Source organism: Palaemon carinicauda, chromosome 21, assembly GCF_036898095.1.
Source record: "Palaemon carinicauda isolate YSFRI2023 chromosome 21, ASM3689809v2, whole genome shotgun sequence".
Classification (NCBI taxonomy): Eukaryota; Metazoa; Arthropoda; class Malacostraca; order Decapoda; family Palaemonidae; genus Palaemon; species Palaemon carinicauda.
The window spans coordinates 19417771-19435270 of NC_090745.1; the positions used below are offsets into that span (position 1 = coordinate 19417771).

A 17500-nucleotide genomic window follows, 5' to 3' on the forward strand; every position below is an offset into this window, starting at 1 on the left:
TGGGATACGCTTATGATCTTCGAGTATTTTCACGGCTTTTGGTGAAGTATTCTCTCAGATTTCGGCTGTCGCTTTACTGGAAAACTTCTATATTAGCTTAGATAGCTATTATTTAGTCCTGATTTAACGGTTAACGATCTTTTGCTTGATTTTGAAACCCCACTTGGCTAACTCTTTTGATTCAAGATGTCTGACATTTCACAAGCCCCCACCCATAGACGATGTAGGTCTTGTAATAGGCGTATTCCGAAGGCCTCGGTAGATCCTCACACCGCTTGTTCTGACTGTAGGGAAAGGCCCTGTCAGTTAGAAGATCGATGTGAGGAATGCGCCGGACTTTCGGAACTTGATTTTGTCCGTCTTCTTAAGTACTCAACCAAGTTAGAGAGAGAGAGAGTTAGGAGGAGTTCTTCTCACTCTTCACTTTTTTCCTCACCTCATGATCCCCTACCTTTTCCTACCCCTGTAGTGGCTACCCCCGAACCTACTATTTGCCCTCAGCCTGATATGTCTGTTGTTTTGCGTGCCATTCAGGCCTTAGGCGATAAAGTAGAGTCAGTGGTAAGTGATCATAAGTCTCTTATGGCCGAAGTCAAGGAACTTAAGGTCAAGAGTGCAGTGGGTGGAATCAGTGCCAGTGCTGTGACGAGTGCTAGTGTCAGTGCAGTGCCAAGTGCTAGTGTCAGTGTCAGTGTGGTGCGTGAGGATACTTCTGTGCGTGCCAGTCGTCCTCCCAGTCCGGGACCTCTTGCAAGCTCCCAAGCCCAGGGGAGAAGCAATGTCGAAGGGCAAAAGGGTTCGGCAGGCCTTGATCGGCGCACAGAAGTATCCTCGGTGGTTGCGGGCGTGTCTTCCAGAGACCGTCACTCCCACCTGCAGACGATTGAGCCCGTCTTTTACTCGTCTGCTGAGCATTTGTCAGGGAAGAAACGCTGGACTCAGGTCTCGAGACCACTCAAACGCAGAGTCCAGACCTCAAGAACTCAACCGGGCTGCAGTCATTGGCTCAGCTCTGACTCGCCGCAGTCATCAGTTGAATGCACTCCGCCTAAGAGGAGTAAGGTTCTGCCACAACAGATCTCTGCTGTTAAGGCTTTACCTCAGCAGACCTTAGTGTCTGCCGACCCCAAGTTGACTCTACTGCAGTCCATGCAGTCACAACTTGCGGTCCTGATGCGTGAGTGTCAGGCTGAGCAGGTTACACCTCCTCCTGCGTTCGCTCCGCCTGACCGCAGTACTGCCTGCCAGGCGTACGATGTTGAGGCTCCTCAGAATACCTTAGCACGTTCTGAGTTTACTGTTTCCAGTGGTGTGCAGCTCCCTCCGCCTTCCTTAAGGCAACCTCAGCAATGGGAACAGGAAGATCATTCCTTACTTCCTCCGCTTCCACTTGCAGTTCCACCAGTGAGGCAACACTCTCTTGAGGTACAACAACCTCTCCCATCCATGAGTCAGTCTCCTCAGCTCTCGCTGCAGCGAGCTCAACCCTCCTCAAGGCAACCACAACACCTTAGCCTTGCGCCTCAGGAGCCTCAACTCGCGAGACAATTACTGTGTTCTGCGCAGCCACTACCTCATCGCGCCCAGCTCACACCTCAGGAACCTCAACTCGTTCCTCAGGAACTTGCTACTGCGCATCCGCCTTCCGCTCAGCAAGCGCAACCCTTGAGTTCAGCCACTCATGCTAGGAGTCAGCCTCCTCCACCCATGCGCCTACCTTCTGCTACTTCTTTTGATCAGCCTTTGCAGTCTGAGCCTCAGGTGTTCCCTCAACAGAGTCTTGAAGAGGAAACCACTAATTTTGTTGTTCCAGCTCGTGCTGACTCTGCTGTTCAGCATACCTTTCCGATCTCTTCGCTACACTCTGGTGATGAGGCGTCTGATGATGAGGCGGCACACCTGGATCCCTCATCAGACGTGGATGAATCCAAGTCTTCTCCACCTTCTATTGACTTTCGTAAGGTCTTGGCTCTGTTTAGGGAGGTATACCCAGACGACTTTGTCTCTGCTATTCCCCGCTCTCCGCCATCTGAGTTTTCGCTGGGCATGCAGCCAGCTAAGTCTACCTATACTAAGCTAGTCCTAGCAAGGTCCTCTAAGAGAGCGTTAAGGATCTTAGGGGAATGGTTGCAGAATAAGCAACACCTTGGAAAGACTTCATTCATGTTTCCTCCGACTAAGCTCACTTCGAAAGCGGGCGTTTGGTATGCCACAGGAGAGGAACCAGGCTTGGGAGTACCTGCCTCTGCCCAGGCTGACTTCTCAAGTCTGGTAGACTCGCCTCGTAGAACAGCAATGAGGCGCTCTAAGGTTTGCTGGACCTTCTCAGACCTTGATCACTTCCTGAAGGGTGTTTTTAGAGCATTTGAGATGTTCAACTTCCTAGACTGGTGCCTGGGGGCCCTCAGCAAGAAGACCTCCCCTGCGGACAAGGATTCTGCCATGCTATTAATGTCCTGCATGGATAAGGCCATTAGAGATGGATCTGGCGAGCTTGCGTCGATGTTTGTGTCAGGGGTTCTTAAGAAAAGGGAACAGCTATGTACCTTCCTTTCCTCCAGCATTACACCTTGTCAAAGGTCTCAACTCCTTTTCGCTCCGCTCTCGAAGTTCCTCTTCCCCCTAGAGCTGGTTAAGGACTTGTCTGCTGCCCTGATACAAAAGGACACACATGATCTTGTAGCCTCATCGGCTCGTAAGACTAAGGTTGCTACCTCAGTCCCCAGGACTTATCGCACCCCAGTGGCTGATACTCCTGCTACGAGGTTCATACCGCCCTTTCGTGGTAGAGCCCCCAGCCGAGGAAGCTCCCGTCCAGACTCTTCCAGGAGCAAGTCTAGGAAAGGTTCCAAGGCTTCTAAAGGCAAAAACTGACTCTCCGCATCTCCAGACAGCAGTAGGAGCCAGACTCAAGAGCTTCTGGCAAGCCTGGGAAAAGAGAGGTGCAGACGCCCAGTCTGTCAGTTGGCTGAGGGAGGGTTACAGGATTCCATTCTGCCTCAAACCCCCTCTGACCACATCTCCCATCAACCTCTCTCCCAACTACAAAGAAGAGGACAAGAGGCTAGCGTTGCACCAGGAGGTGTCGCTTCTTGTGCAGAAGAAGGCAGTGGTTATAGTCCGGGACCATCAATCCCCGGGCTTCTACAACCGTCTCTTTCTGGTGGCCAAGAAGACAGGAGGTTGGAGACCGGTGCTGGACGTCAGCGCGCTCAATGCGTATGTCACCAAGCAGACGTTCACGATGGAGACGACGAAGTCGGTCCTAGCAGCGGTCAGGCAGGAGGACTGGATGGTCTCGTTGGACCTGAAAGATGCCTACTTTCACGTTCCTATTCATCCAGACTCCCAACCTTTCCTGAGATTCGTTTTTGGAAAGGTTGTCTACCAATTCCAAGCCCTGTGTTTTGGCCTAAGCACAGCTCCTATGGTGTTCACGCATCTGATGAGGAATATAGCAAAATTCCTCCACTTATCGGACATCAGAGCCTCCCTCTACTTAGACGACTGGCTGTTGAGAGCCTCCACGAGTCGTCGCTGTCTGGAGAATCTCAACTGGACTTTGGACTTAATCAGAGAACTGGGTCTGTTAGTCAACATAGAAAAGTCTCAGCTCATTCCCTCCCAATCCATTGTGTACCTGGGAATGGAGATTCGGAGTCAGGATTTTCGGGCTTTTCCATCGGCCCCAAGGATAAGCCAAGCCCTAGATTGCATCATGAGCATGCTGAAGAGGAGCAGTTGCTCGGTGAGACAGTGGATGAGTCTCACAGGGACCCTTTCATCACTGGCCCTGTTCGTCGAGCTAGGGAGACTCCACCTCCGCCCTCTTCAATTCCATCTTGCAGCTCATTGGGACAAGGGGTTGACTCTCGAAGCAGTCTCTATCCCAGTCACCAAAGAGATAAAGACCACTCTCTTGTGGTGGAAGACCAATCTCCTTCTCAGGGAGGGTCTATCTTTGGCTATTCAGACCCCCAATCTTCATCTCTTCTCAGATGCATCGGACTCGGGCTGGGGTGCAACCTTGAACGGACGGGAATGCTCGGGAACGTGGAACGAGGAACAGGGAACGCTCCACATCAACTGCAAGGAGCTACTAGCAGTTCATTTAGCCCTGCTGAACTTCAAGTCCCTCCTGCTAGGCAAGGTGGTGGAGGTGAACTCAGACAACACCACAGCCTTGGCTTACATCTCCAAGCAAGGAGGGATCCATTCGAGGAGCCTATACGAGATCGCAAGGGACCTCCTCATTTGGTCAAGAAGTCAAAACCTCACTTTAGTCACGAGGTTCATTCAGGGCAACATGAACGTCTCAGCAGATCGCCTAAGCAGAAGGAATCAGGTCATTCCCACGGAATGGACCCTCCACAAGAGTGTGTGCAACAGACTTTGGACCTTGTGGGGTCAACCTACCATAGATCTGTTTGCCACCTCCATGACCAAGAGACTTCCGCTGTACTGTTCCCCAGTTCCAGACCCTGCAGCAGTTCATGTGGATGCTTTTCTTCTGAACTGGTCCCATCTCGACCTTTACGCATTCCCACCGTTCAAGATAATAAACAAAGTTCTGCAGAAATTCATCTCGCACGAAGGGACACGGCTGACGCTGGTTGCTCCCCTTTGGCCTGCAAGAGAATGGTTCACAGAGGTACTTCAATGGCTAGTTGACATCCCCAGGACTCTACCTCTAAGAGTGGACCTTCTACGTCAACCTCACGTAGACAGGTTGCACCCAAACCTCCACGCTCTTCGGCTGACTGCCTTCAGACTGTCGAAAGATTCGCTAGAGCTAGAGGCTTTTCGAAGGAGGCAGCCAGTGCGATTGCCAGAGCAAGAAGGGTTTCCACTCGTAGAGTCTACCAATCTAAGTGGGAAGTCTTCCGGAGCTGGTGTAGAGCCAATTCAGTATCCTCTACCAATACCTCTGTGACCCAAATAGCTGACTTCCTATTACATCTTAGGAATGAGAGATCCCTTTCAGCCCCTACGATTAAAGGGTACAGGAGTATGTTGGCTTCAGTTCTCCGCCACAGAGGTTTGGACCTTTCTTCCAACAAGGACCTTCAAGACATCCTTAAGTCTTTTGAGACTTCTAAAGAGCGTCGTCTATCCACTCCAGGCTGGAACCTAGACGTAGTCTTAAGGTTCCTTATGTCACCTAGGTTCGAACCTCTCCAGTCAGCTTCCTTCAAGGACCTTACCCTCAAGACTCTTTTTCTCGTCTGCCTTGCAACAGCTAAGAGAGTCAGTGAGGTTCATGCCTTCAGCAAGAACATTGGTTTCACGACCGAATCTGCAACATGTTCTTTTCAGCTCGGATTCCTAGCAAAGAACGAACTTCCTTCACGTCCTTGGCCTAGATCGTTTGAAATACCTAGCCTCTCCAACATGGTAGGTAACGAACTAGAGAGAGTTCTTTGCCCTGTCAGAGCTCTCAAGTATTATCTTAATAGGTCTAAACCTATTCGAGGACAGTCAGAAGCCTTATGGTGTGCCATCAAGAAACCTTCGAGGCCCATGTCCAAGAACGGGGTTTCGTATTATATAAGGCTTCTGATTAGAGAAGCCCATTCTCACTTAAAGGAGGAAGACCTTGCATTGCTGAAGGTAAAGACCCACGAAGTAAGAGCCGTAGCTACTTCGATGGCCTTTAATAAAAACCGTTCTCTGCAGAGCATAATGGATGCAACCTATTGGAGGAGCAAGTCAGTGTTTGCATCATTTTATCTTAAAGATGTCCAGTCTCTTTACGAGAACTGCTACACCCTGGGACCATTCGTAGCAGCGAGTGCAGTAGTAGGTGAGGGCTCAGCCACTACATTCCCTTAATCCCATAACCTTTTTTAACCTTTCTCTTGAATGCTTTTATTGTTGTTTTTATGGTTGTTACGGTAGGCTAAGAAGCCTTCCGCATCCTTTTGATTTGGCGGGTGGTCAATTCATTCTTGAGAAGCGCCTGGGTTAGAGGTTGTGTAGAGGTCCTTTAGTAGGGGTTGCAGCCCTATATACTTTAGCACCTTTGAGTTGATTCAGCCTCCTAAGAGGAACGCTGCGCTCAGTAAGGAAGACGAACTTAAAAAAGAGGCAGAGTAACGGTTCAATTCGACTTCCTTACCAGGTACTTATTATTTCATTGTTATTTGAGATAACTGTTATATGAAATATGGGATACTTAGCTATCCTTTAATCTTGTACACTGGTTTTCACCCACCCCCCTGGGTGTGAATCAGCTACATGATTATCGGGTAAGTTTAATATTGAAAAATGTTATTTTTATTAGTAAAATAAATTTTTGAATATACTTACCCGATAATCATGATTTAATCGACCCTCCCTTCCTCCCCATAGAGAACCAGTGGACCGAGGAAAAATTGAGGAGGTGTCAACAAGAAGTACTATAGTACCTGGCCACAGGTGGCGCTGGTAAGTACACCCCCTTCTAGTATTGTGATAGCTGGCGTATCCCTCCATAGAATTCTGTCGGGCAACGGAGTTGACAGCTACATGATTATCGGGTAAGTATATTCAAAAATTTATTTTACTAATAAAAATAACATTTTTTTGGGCATGGGGACCATTTATTTGTTGGACATGTTACTTCTTAATAGGTATTGTTCAGATATGATTGAATGATTTTCGTTATATAGCGCTGAATGGCCTTTGATGCCCCAGTTCTTGGCTTAATGCCTAAATCCCATATTCAATTCAATTCAATAGGTATTGTTTAGCATTGGCTTTGATATCATATATGAAGCCTTTATGATAATTCTGTTCCTCATTAGTACTTTTTACCCAACTAGCAGCTTTTGAGTATGTGAAGAGGAATTAGTAAAAATTGGCTGAAGTATGAAAAATTATGGGCGCTTTGGCATGAAAATTGGTTAAGTGTTGATTGGGTAAAAAATATTGGTAATAATTAGATAAAAAATGAAACATAAAAGCTCATACGAGACCTTGTGAGTGGCACATACAATGTTCACTCGCTGCTTCTAGGATAACTCATTAGTAGCCTACTGTTTGCCAGTATTGAGAATCCTTCTGACTCTATACTAGTCCTACCACTTCCCTAACCCTGCACCTTACAGCCACCCTAGACCCAATCCCGAAAGGTCGTTCCCATCCTCCCAAAAGATTAAAGACAGTCCTCTAACTTTTGACTTGATAGGAACCAAAACTTCTAACTTTTTCTCCATGAACAAATCACATGTCCAGGATTTCTTCTCATATTCATTACACAGCACATATTCAAAATCCCAAGTCTTACAGTATTAGATGTCTTTTATTATTGTTCCAACACAAATACAAACGTGAGTCCATTGATAGGAGAATGATTTAAGATAAAACCTTGTTATAAGTTAAAGCTTATAACAAGGTGTCAGCAGTAGCCAGTACTGAAGTTACCGGCCGGTGGTGGGGAAGCCCCACCACCTTCCATACTGAACAGTCAACTTGATTCCAACTGCCGATTAACACTGACGTTCTATCGCTCCTTTGTTTCTCTTTTTAGTGTGTGTGTGTATATGCTTGCCCATGCCAAATACAGAAATGCAAATCTGTTCTGTAGTATCGGGAAGATGTGGAACGTCAATGAGCGGCAGGGAGGTAGATCCTCATACCTAGAGCTCTTTGTGTAGGAGACCCATTTGCCTCTTGGATTACCCATCTGAGGAGTTTAGGGAGTGGTCACCCTTCTAGCGGCAGGTGTATGGCAGGAGGTGGAAGAAGGCAGCCAAGCATGGCTCATCCTCAAGGTCAAATAAGTCGACAAGACCTCTTCCTTCAACCCTCCGTATTCTGCCCACTGACTGTTCCCCTTCGGTCTCTTTGGGAGACAAGCTGGGGAAGAGTGATGAAAAATTAACCCTTGGACACGTTTCAAGTCTGTGAGACTCCAGTTTCTAGGAGAGCCTCTCCCTCGAGAGGAGTCTTCTGTGTTTTAAGATCTTATTTCTTGTTGACAAAGCTGTACTACGCCTTTGGACTTCCCTGGGGTTATAAGATACTCTATCCAGAGAAAAATTAGCCTTGGCACTTAATCCCTTAAAGAGGTATGATGCCTCTTCAGGTTGACACATTAATGATCCTATTGTCCTTGACAATAAGCCTGAACCCCAGCTGCTTGTTGATTTTCTGCCCTCATAACAGACTTCCTTGATTGATCAACCCTCTGACAGTTCTTTAAGTAAGATAGTATTGGGAGGAACAGGGTCTTCTTGGAACAAACGCTGCTGTTTTTATATGAATAATGAGTGCGCTTGTACTCGCATATATTCAGAGTTGTGCGCGTCCTCCCTTGCTAATGTGCATCTTCTCAAGTAACATGTCTCCTAGCTTGCAAGAGGTTTGGACTCTGATTCTTATGCTGTTGACAAACGTGTACTTTGCTCGTGCGTTACTCTTCAACTAGATCAGACAACCCTGCTTTTCAGGAATTGGTTTGTGGGACAATAACACCTCACTCTCAGTGCAGCATGAATGATGACAGATCTTGTCGTGATCCCAAGGTTCCCCGCCCCCCCTCCTTTAGCACGCTCTCCCCAAAGGAGAGAATATCTTTACATCTCCCGAATGCGTGTTTGCAATTATACTCGGGGTTTTGATGAACGCAAAGTTGTTGCTGAGGATAGGTGCTCTCTTTTGAAGCACTCATCTGTGTTGCCGATATGGGCGCTCCTGCTTCTTTCCCAGTTGGACATGAGATACAGTAGCTGATAAAGATGTGCCAGAGTGCAATTTTTGCACTCATTCAGCCTAGATCATGATGCTTGCTTAACGGAGGGAAAGTACTCCTGTATGAGTGAATGCTGATGCCCCTAACCATGCTCGGTTTCCTGTTAAAATACACCGTCAGCTAACTTCATGCGTACTGCCAGTCAGGAAACAAAATGGACACTGGTCTTCTTTTTCTCTTATTGGATAATTAATCCTTTAAAATTTATCAATAGGAGTTACCATACATACGAGTCATAACTACTGTTTCTCCTGGACCATCTGGCATGAGGACAATGGTTGTACGAGGACATGTCTCTTCATATCAATATTCTGGAGTTGAAGACAGCTCACCTAGCACTTCAACATTTCCAGTTTGATTGTTCAGTGTCAATACAACCATAGTAACATATGTCATAAAGGAAGGCAGCACAGACTCTCAGCTTCTCTGTCAGCTAGCTTTGTTGGTACATGAATGAACAGTTCAAAACCTCTGTGGTCCTTATTAATTTCCAGCAAGAGGAATATCATAGCGAACAAGTTGAGTCGGCAAGGTCAGACAGCTGGATCAGAATGGTCTTTACATCGCCAAGCAGCAGCAAGGCTCCTAGCTTTGTGGGGTTCCCCAACAATTGACATGTTTGTGACAAGTTTCAACAGAAAACGTCCAGTCTATTGTTTATCAGTGCCAGAGCCTGCTGCAGCACGTGAGTATGCGTTTCATCATCCTTGGGACGGTTTTGATGTCTTTGCTATTCCCCCCCCTTTGCCTTCTTTGAAGGGTGATCAACAAGGATTTTTTTAATCCCAAAACCTAAAGTTGACTCCAGTAGCTCTGAAATGGCCTCGAGCAGAATGGTACCTGGACATTTTGCTTCTGCTAATAGAAGTTACGAGAGAGGTTCCTGCATGGCACAACCTGCTCCGTCATCCCCACCTGTAGAGGTTCCACAACTCTGTAAAATGTCTGTCACTTCACGGGTGAAGGTTATCTAGCACTTCTTGTCAAGAGAGAGGCCATTTTGCACAAGACATGACTGGCTTCCTCAGCAAATTCTCCACTGATGTATACTAGGTAAATTAGTCCATCGTTATTGGTTGGTGCCGTTAACAGAATACCTCTCTTACAGCTTCTATTCCACTAGTAGCAGACTTTCTAGTTTGTTTACAAAATGAAAATCCCCTCCCAGTCCCAGCGGTGAAAGAGTATTGCTCGGGAACCTAGACTGCCAAACCCAGGTTACAGAATATGTTCATAAGCACTTTGAGAAATAGTGCTTGGTAGCTAATATTTTAGATGCTGGGTATGAAAGTGTCAGAATACATTTATTGCACATTATTTACTGAAATACACTCTTTTTGGGACGTGTGATTACTGCTTAGTAAGTGGTGTAGGGACTCTGGTACCTTATAGGACCAAACGTATCATGCTTAAGATAGCAGCATCTGGCCCTTCTCTCTTCCCTTCGGGTATAGCGGTTGGAATCCTATATAGGTGGATGGATGTAGATATAAATCAGCCTCAATTATAGCTAGCAGAATTTCTATTACTTTTAAACAGAAGTGTTCATTCCACCATCCTCCTTACGAGGAAGAGGATAGATATTTACATGGAAAACCCATTGATTGGTATATGCCTTACAGTACTTGATAGATTCACTAGTCCAGGAGAAAGATTTTCTTTTGCAATATCCTTGGTATTGTGAATGATGGTACTTTTGACCCTGGTTCGTGAGGTGTCTAGGATGCTACACTCCGCACCTTATCATGTCTGAGCATAACTATCCCAGGATTTTATCATGCTAGTTTGGTAACAGGGACTTCCTTCCACTTAAGAATGAGTCTCTTACCAAAGGACAAAGGTTTGTATTCGTGTAGGAATAAATCACAAAATTTAAAAGGAATTCATATCTTTTCTAACTATGCAGACCTGAGTCCTTTATCTTAACTTCCTGCCTTCACCTCCCCCAAAAGTCTCAATTACAATTGAAATAACTGTTCAGTGTACTGGTGCGGGGTGGGGGGGGGGAGGTTTCCCCACCACCGTACGCTAACTACTGGCTACTGCTAACACATTGTTATAAGTTTTAACAGCTGAGTTCTCCCATTAAAGGACTCAGGTTTTGTATAATTAGGAAAAATACAAACTGCTTTTTAAGTTTGTGATGTGTATGTGATAAAGTTACGTAGTATGCTACAGTATACTATACAGTTGTAAACTAGAACAATTTTTGGGGGGAATCCCACAGGAGTCATAACACTGCCATATATAATATTACACTTGCATGTGTTTAGGTGCAATATATGTAGCAGAATCAGGACTCATATAGTTTTCCAGGAAAAGAAAAATTACACACTCAATATATATATATATATATATATATATATATATATATATATATATATATATATATATATATATATTATATATATATATGTATATATATATATATATATATATATATATATATATATATATATATATATATATATATACAGTATATATATATATATACAGTATATATATATATATATATATATATATATATATATATATATATATATATATATATATATATAAATATATATATATATATATATATATATATATATATATACAGTATATATATATATATATATATATATATATATATATATATATATATATATATATATATATATACAGTATATATATATATATATATATATATATATATATATATATATATGTGTGTGTATATATATATATATATATATATATATATATATATATATATATATATATACATATATATATATATATATATATATATACATATATATATACATATATATATACATATATAAATATATATATATATATATATATATATATATATATATATATATATATATATATATTTATATATGTATATATATATATATATATATATATATATATATATATATATATATATGTATATATATATATATATGTGTGTGTGTGTGTATAAACACACAAAGTGTGTGTATGTGTGTACATATACACATAGTGTGTGTATGTGTGTACATATACACATATTTGTATTTATTTATTGATAGTTTCACACGTGTACTTAATGTGCAAGCATTTTATGTAATAGGTTAGTAATTTGATGTAAGACTGCAACCAATAGCCTATTTCAGCATAAAGTCCTTCAAATGTGCAGGCTGTAATATTTACTATCGCGATTGATCAATTATTGTATTTAAAATTATTCGTGAATGTGAAATACCTTTACTATTTTCAACATTCAGGCAAAGAATAATGACCCAACTGTCATGTTGTAGAAAAGAAATATTGTTTAGCATACATATTGTGACCCAATTTAAAACATCAAATAGCTCCTCGGTCTTTTTTTTTACGAATGTGTGTCACATTTTGTCAATATTGTGGGTTACAGGGACGAAGAAAGTGCTATCTCCCCATATGTTGGAAATGCCTTGACAACCGTGGGGATAAAGGAAATTTCCATTAGAAATTAACAGAAAATTAAATTTTTAAAGCAGTGGTCCGACAATCTTGTTAAAATTGTGAGTTTTATGAAATCTTACGTATTATTTCCCACAAATTTTTCTGAAAATGTACTAGTGCCAACGTTGTTTTTGTGTCAAGATCTGAAGTTGTTTTTGTGATATCGAGATGAGTACATCACCTGAAATGTTTTTCTTTTATATTTTAATTATGTTAGCGTTATTAGCTTTAGACAGACGAGGTTAAAATTATCGTCTAAATAGTTTAGTCCCAGAATTGCTTTCCAAGTTTTTTCGAGAACTGGTTGAATCATTTGGGTTCATTTATAATTGAGTTACCCCTGGAAATGCTGAGTCGTTTTCTTTAGTGGATATTATTTTCACCAAGATTACGCGAGGTGACATTTTCCTTATAAAACTTTGTTTAATCATGTACCATTTAACTTAAGTTTAGTGGATCAACGGTGGTTCATGAAATTGTTTGATTGGATTTAATCAAATGTTAGAAAGGGCCTGGACTACTGTAATACATCACGAGGTTTCAGGCAGCTCTGTAGCCTAGATATCGGAACCCGACTAAGATCTACCCAATCTGCTTTTTTATTACATTACCTTTGTCTATTATAAGTGATAGTAACAGTTTACAACTATCACATTTCATAACAACATTATATATATTGTTTAATGTATGTTAGGTTAGGTAAGATGTTATTCCAATTATTGTTGTAAATTATCTTTCGCCTGAAGGGATTTATTATTGTTATTAAAAAGTACTAGTCGGAAAAGGAGGATGCTATAAGCCCGAGTGTTGTAACAGGAAAAATAGCCCAGTGAGGAAAGGAATTAAGGAAACAACAAAAGAAGTCATTAATAATTAGAATAAAATTTTTTAAGAACAGTAACAACATTGAAATACATTTTTTCCTTTATAAACTATAAGCACTTTAAAAAAAAAAACAAGAGGAAGAGGAATAATATAGAAAAGTGTGCCTGAGAGTACCCTCAAACAATGGTTTGATTTTGGAGTGTCCTTCCCCTAGAAGAGCTGCTTACCATAGCTAAAGAGTCTTTTCTACCCTTTTCAATTTTTGTTTATACCTCCAAGGTTTAATTACACAATTACTTTCCTAAAGGTAATTAGAATAGAATGCTCTGTGACTAAAACAAAAATCTTAAGAGTATAACGTCACATACAATCACACGTACGATAATTGCGACTTCAATTCGTTGCTAAGAGTTGTCTAATGTTTACAACTTGAAGGTCGAAGAAACAGCCTGAGGCAATTCAGTATAACATGGACATTTATCTATTTTCCTTTTTTTTTGCTAAAATAAATCTGAATGACCTTCAGATGTCACATTGTTTTGGCCTTGAAGTTAGAATAATGTGTCTGGAGGCGGAAACACACCATCACTATTTCATCATGCGTTAACTTCTTAAATCGATCAATCGTATTTTGTTGAGGTTGGATGATGCTAGTAAGAATTTATGAATTTCAGTATATAAATTGTTTGCACAGCAAAATCTTCACGACGTGAAGTTTTTATGTCTTCGTTTCCAAATATACACACGCACTGTATATATATATATATATATATATATATATATATATATATATATATATATATATATATATATATATATATATATATATATATATATATATATATATATATATATATGTGTGTGTGTGTGTGTGTGTGTGTGTTTGTGTGTTTGTGTATGCTTATTATACATATATGCATATGTTAATCCTCATTTGCAACTGGATATATTTGGAATAATTTTATAACTGGCACAGTAATGATAATCACACACACACACACACACACACACACACACACAGAGAGAGAGAGAGAGAGAGAGAGAGAGAGAGAGAGAGAGAGAGAGAGAGAGAGAGAGAGAGAGAGAGAGAGAGAGAGAGAGAGAGAGAGAGAGAGAGAGAGAGAGAATGTGGTCAAATCCAAATTAGAATTTGTCTTCTTTGAAGACTTATTACAAAGAAAAGTATAGATATTTGTGTTCTTTGTTTCTCCAATCTTAAATGGTAAAAAACAAAGCTCTTGATGTGAAGAGGTTAATCAATCTTGGTTGATGGTAATTTTCTAACATCCTTCTGATTATTGTCTTGTCTTGGCTCAAGTGGTGATAACGACAGATATATATTTTTTTTTTTTTTTTTGGGGGGGGGTTTGTGGATAGAATATTTTCTCTCCCATAAAGTTTTACTAAGTTTCTATATATGCTTGGTTGAATAATACTACTAGTTACATAAAAGTTTTATTGAAACAATAACTTAGGGTATAGTATAAAAAAGTACAAAAGTTTTGAAGGACAAAAGCAGACACCCTTCTTAAATTATTTACATATAAAAGCACTACTAATTGCGTAACCAAGTCAGCAATTGAAGCTTTCATGCATTTTTTTTTTGCACAAAAATACAACTTGAGTATCTCCAGCAATGCTGTAGGAAATACTTAGGCACCACTTAATAATAAATCCAGTCTAGGTTGAGCAGAGCCACGGCGCACCCCGTTTCCGGCCTAGTTAACCTCGAAAGCTTCCATGTTATGATGCCAGGCCAATTCTGGAATGTCTCACTTGAACAACATGATACTCCACCTTGCCAAAGCGAAACCTGAACGCCAGCCAAACCAAAACAAAACACTTTTTAATAGTCGTAACACTTGATCGGGACCGGCTAATTCCCTCGTCACTATAACATGGTTCGTATTCCACGTTCACCATGAAGTCCCCATGGTCAAATATTTTCTAAGATTCTCTATCTCACTTGCGGTGCATCAAATAGTTTTTTACTCGGGTATAAGCAGCTGTGAAGGGAGAGGTGACCTGTTCCGGGGGGAGAGGGGTTCCGGTATTAGAAGCTGGTCCTCCATTTGCATGATGGGGGCATTCAACGCTGCCAGCAGGGATCTGCTGGAACTTGTGATTGTTTCTCTGTCGTCTTCGTAAGTGCTGGTGTCCTGGAAGGGAAGAAGTAGAGCGTGAATTAGACGTATTGTAATAACAACAGCAGCAGTAATAATAATAATAATAATAATAATAATAATAATAATAATAATAATAATAATAATAATGGGGATAGAAGTTTAGCTTAATCAAACAAAGCAATGCTCATATCTTATAACCAGTGCTGTTCTTTCTACTACTAGTAGTACTTATCTTCCTTGTATGATAAAAGAGATGAAGAGCAAGTCTCTCTCTCTCTCTCTCTCTCTCTCTCTCTCTCTCTCTCTCTCTCTCTCTCTCTCTCTCTCTTTATATGTATACATATATATACATTTATATATTTATATATTTATATATTTATTCCTGTCACGTTGAGCGGCAACCGCTCGGAAAGCACATTTTCCCACAAATTGGCCAAACTGTCTTGTAGTTGTTAGAAAAGGAGGAGGGGTTAGGAATGGTAGAATCTGTGTGCACGTGTCAATGTCATTCTGAAAATTTAACTTTCATTTTGACTGGTCGCGTGCTCTAGTATACTTATAATGATAAAATATGCTATATTATATTAACCTTTATGAAAGCCTTTAACGTTCACAGATACAACACGAATACAAATAAGGAAGTGAATGAATTCACTGTTGCTAAGGAAGTTCCTCTGAGTAATTATGCGAGTTATCATTCAAGTGAAATAATTTTTCTTGTTATTTCGTGTATATTTATCAAGTTTACAAACCAGGAAAGGCGACGAATGAGGGAAAACAAAGGAAGAAGACATTAGCTAAACCAAAATTACTCCAAGTAATGGACAAGTTGTACTATTACAGTAAACAAGGAAATCCATGAGAAATAAAACAAAGAACATTCCACTCTTAAAGACCTAACAACACGGTGAAGGTTTTGGTCACTCAAGGTGAATTACCAGTTAAATTACGCGTGGAGTACTGTCCAGTAAAATTTCACTTAACTGTAATTTAAAAGAACTGTAATTTGAAAGTAATTTTCTCATTTGTTAACGAGTTAATGAAAAGGTTTTTTTTTAGAATCTCTTATGTGATTTATTTCTTTTGAATTTTTATCAGTGACATAACATTAAGTTTGATACATTTGAAAACGTTAGAAGAACCGTAAGTTGAAAGTAATTTTTCCATTTGTAAATAAACAGCACTTGTTAGCATCTACTCTGAGATTTTCGTCTATTGGATTCTTATCAGTGAGATAACGTTAATTCTGAGAATTGAATTTTTTTATGAATTTATGAACGAAAACAGTTTGGCCTGTACTGTATATACAGTTGGTAATGGTTCGTATTGTAAAATACTATTTATTGTACTTTTGTGTAATTAAGATTTCAGTCTTATGTGAGAGAAAAAGAATGTTTAGATAGCTATATACTTTTTGTTTTTTGGAGCTTTTGAGTCTAATTTACTTATTTTTCCAATTCAGTTTGTTTTATTTAACGTTATATGCACCCCATGCATGAGTAATGTATGTTTGTCAGTTTCTTTATCAAAATATATACACAAATATTATATATATATATATATATATATATATATATATATATATATATATATATGTATATATATATATATATATATATATATATATATATATATATATAATACACACACACACATATATATATATATAATACACACACACACATATATATATATATATATAATATACACACACACACACACATATATATATATATATATATATATATATATATATATATATATATATATATATGATACATATATACGCCCATATATATATATATATATATATATATATATATATATATATATATATATATATGAGAGAGAGAGAGAGAGAGAGAGAGAGAGAGAGAGAGAGAGAGAGAGAGAGAGAGAGAGAGAGAGAGAGAGAGAGAGAGAGAGAGAGAGAGAGTATACATTATATATCTAATTGCTTGTATGAATGAACTCACCAGATATGCCAACCGGGATGTGGATGCTGTCCGTGCAACTCCCAAGTGAGGCCCATTGCTCGAAAGCACAGGTGCGCTCGGATGCCGCATTCTCTTTGGCGTGTGGACGCTTAGCAGGTCTTGATGCTGCTGCCTCTGATCGTCCGGAAGAAATGCCAAGGGCACGTTGCTCAATGGCCTGGGTAATTCATACTCTCGGAAGTCGGATGTGTCGTCAATTTCGCGATGGAAGTTGCCAAAGGGAGAGGCTCGTCCTTGACACAGCTCTTCGTTTCCCCCTTTGAACTCCTCCTCGAGTCCCATCTGGGCATCTTCCGGGTAGGTGTATTCCTCTGCGAAGGGGTACAGCGAAGATTGGTCGTCTTCGC

General features: G+C 40.5%; 2 protein-coding genes across 2 annotated transcripts in view; one reads left to right on the plus strand and one right to left on the minus strand.

Annotated features, from left to right (window-relative positions):
* The window catches only part of LOC137614639 (uncharacterized), a 375918-nt gene that overhangs the window by 1940 nt on the left and 356478 nt on the right, over positions 1–17500 (plus strand). The gene's annotated exons all lie outside the window — the stretch shown is intronic.
* LOC137614638 (uncharacterized) overlaps positions 14495–17500 on the minus strand; it is a 3398-nt gene continuing 392 nt past the window's right edge. Inside the window, exons 1-2 of the mRNA XM_068344336.1 lie at positions 17133–17500; positions 14495–15189 (exon numbers count right to left, since the gene is read on the minus strand). The exon at positions 17133–17500 is cut by the window's right edge and continues 392 nt beyond it. Coding sequence (XP_068200437.1) covers positions 15019–15189; positions 17133–17500 — 539 coding nt within the window. The 3' untranslated portion in view covers positions 14495–15018. The remainder of the gene's footprint in view (positions 15190–17132) is intronic.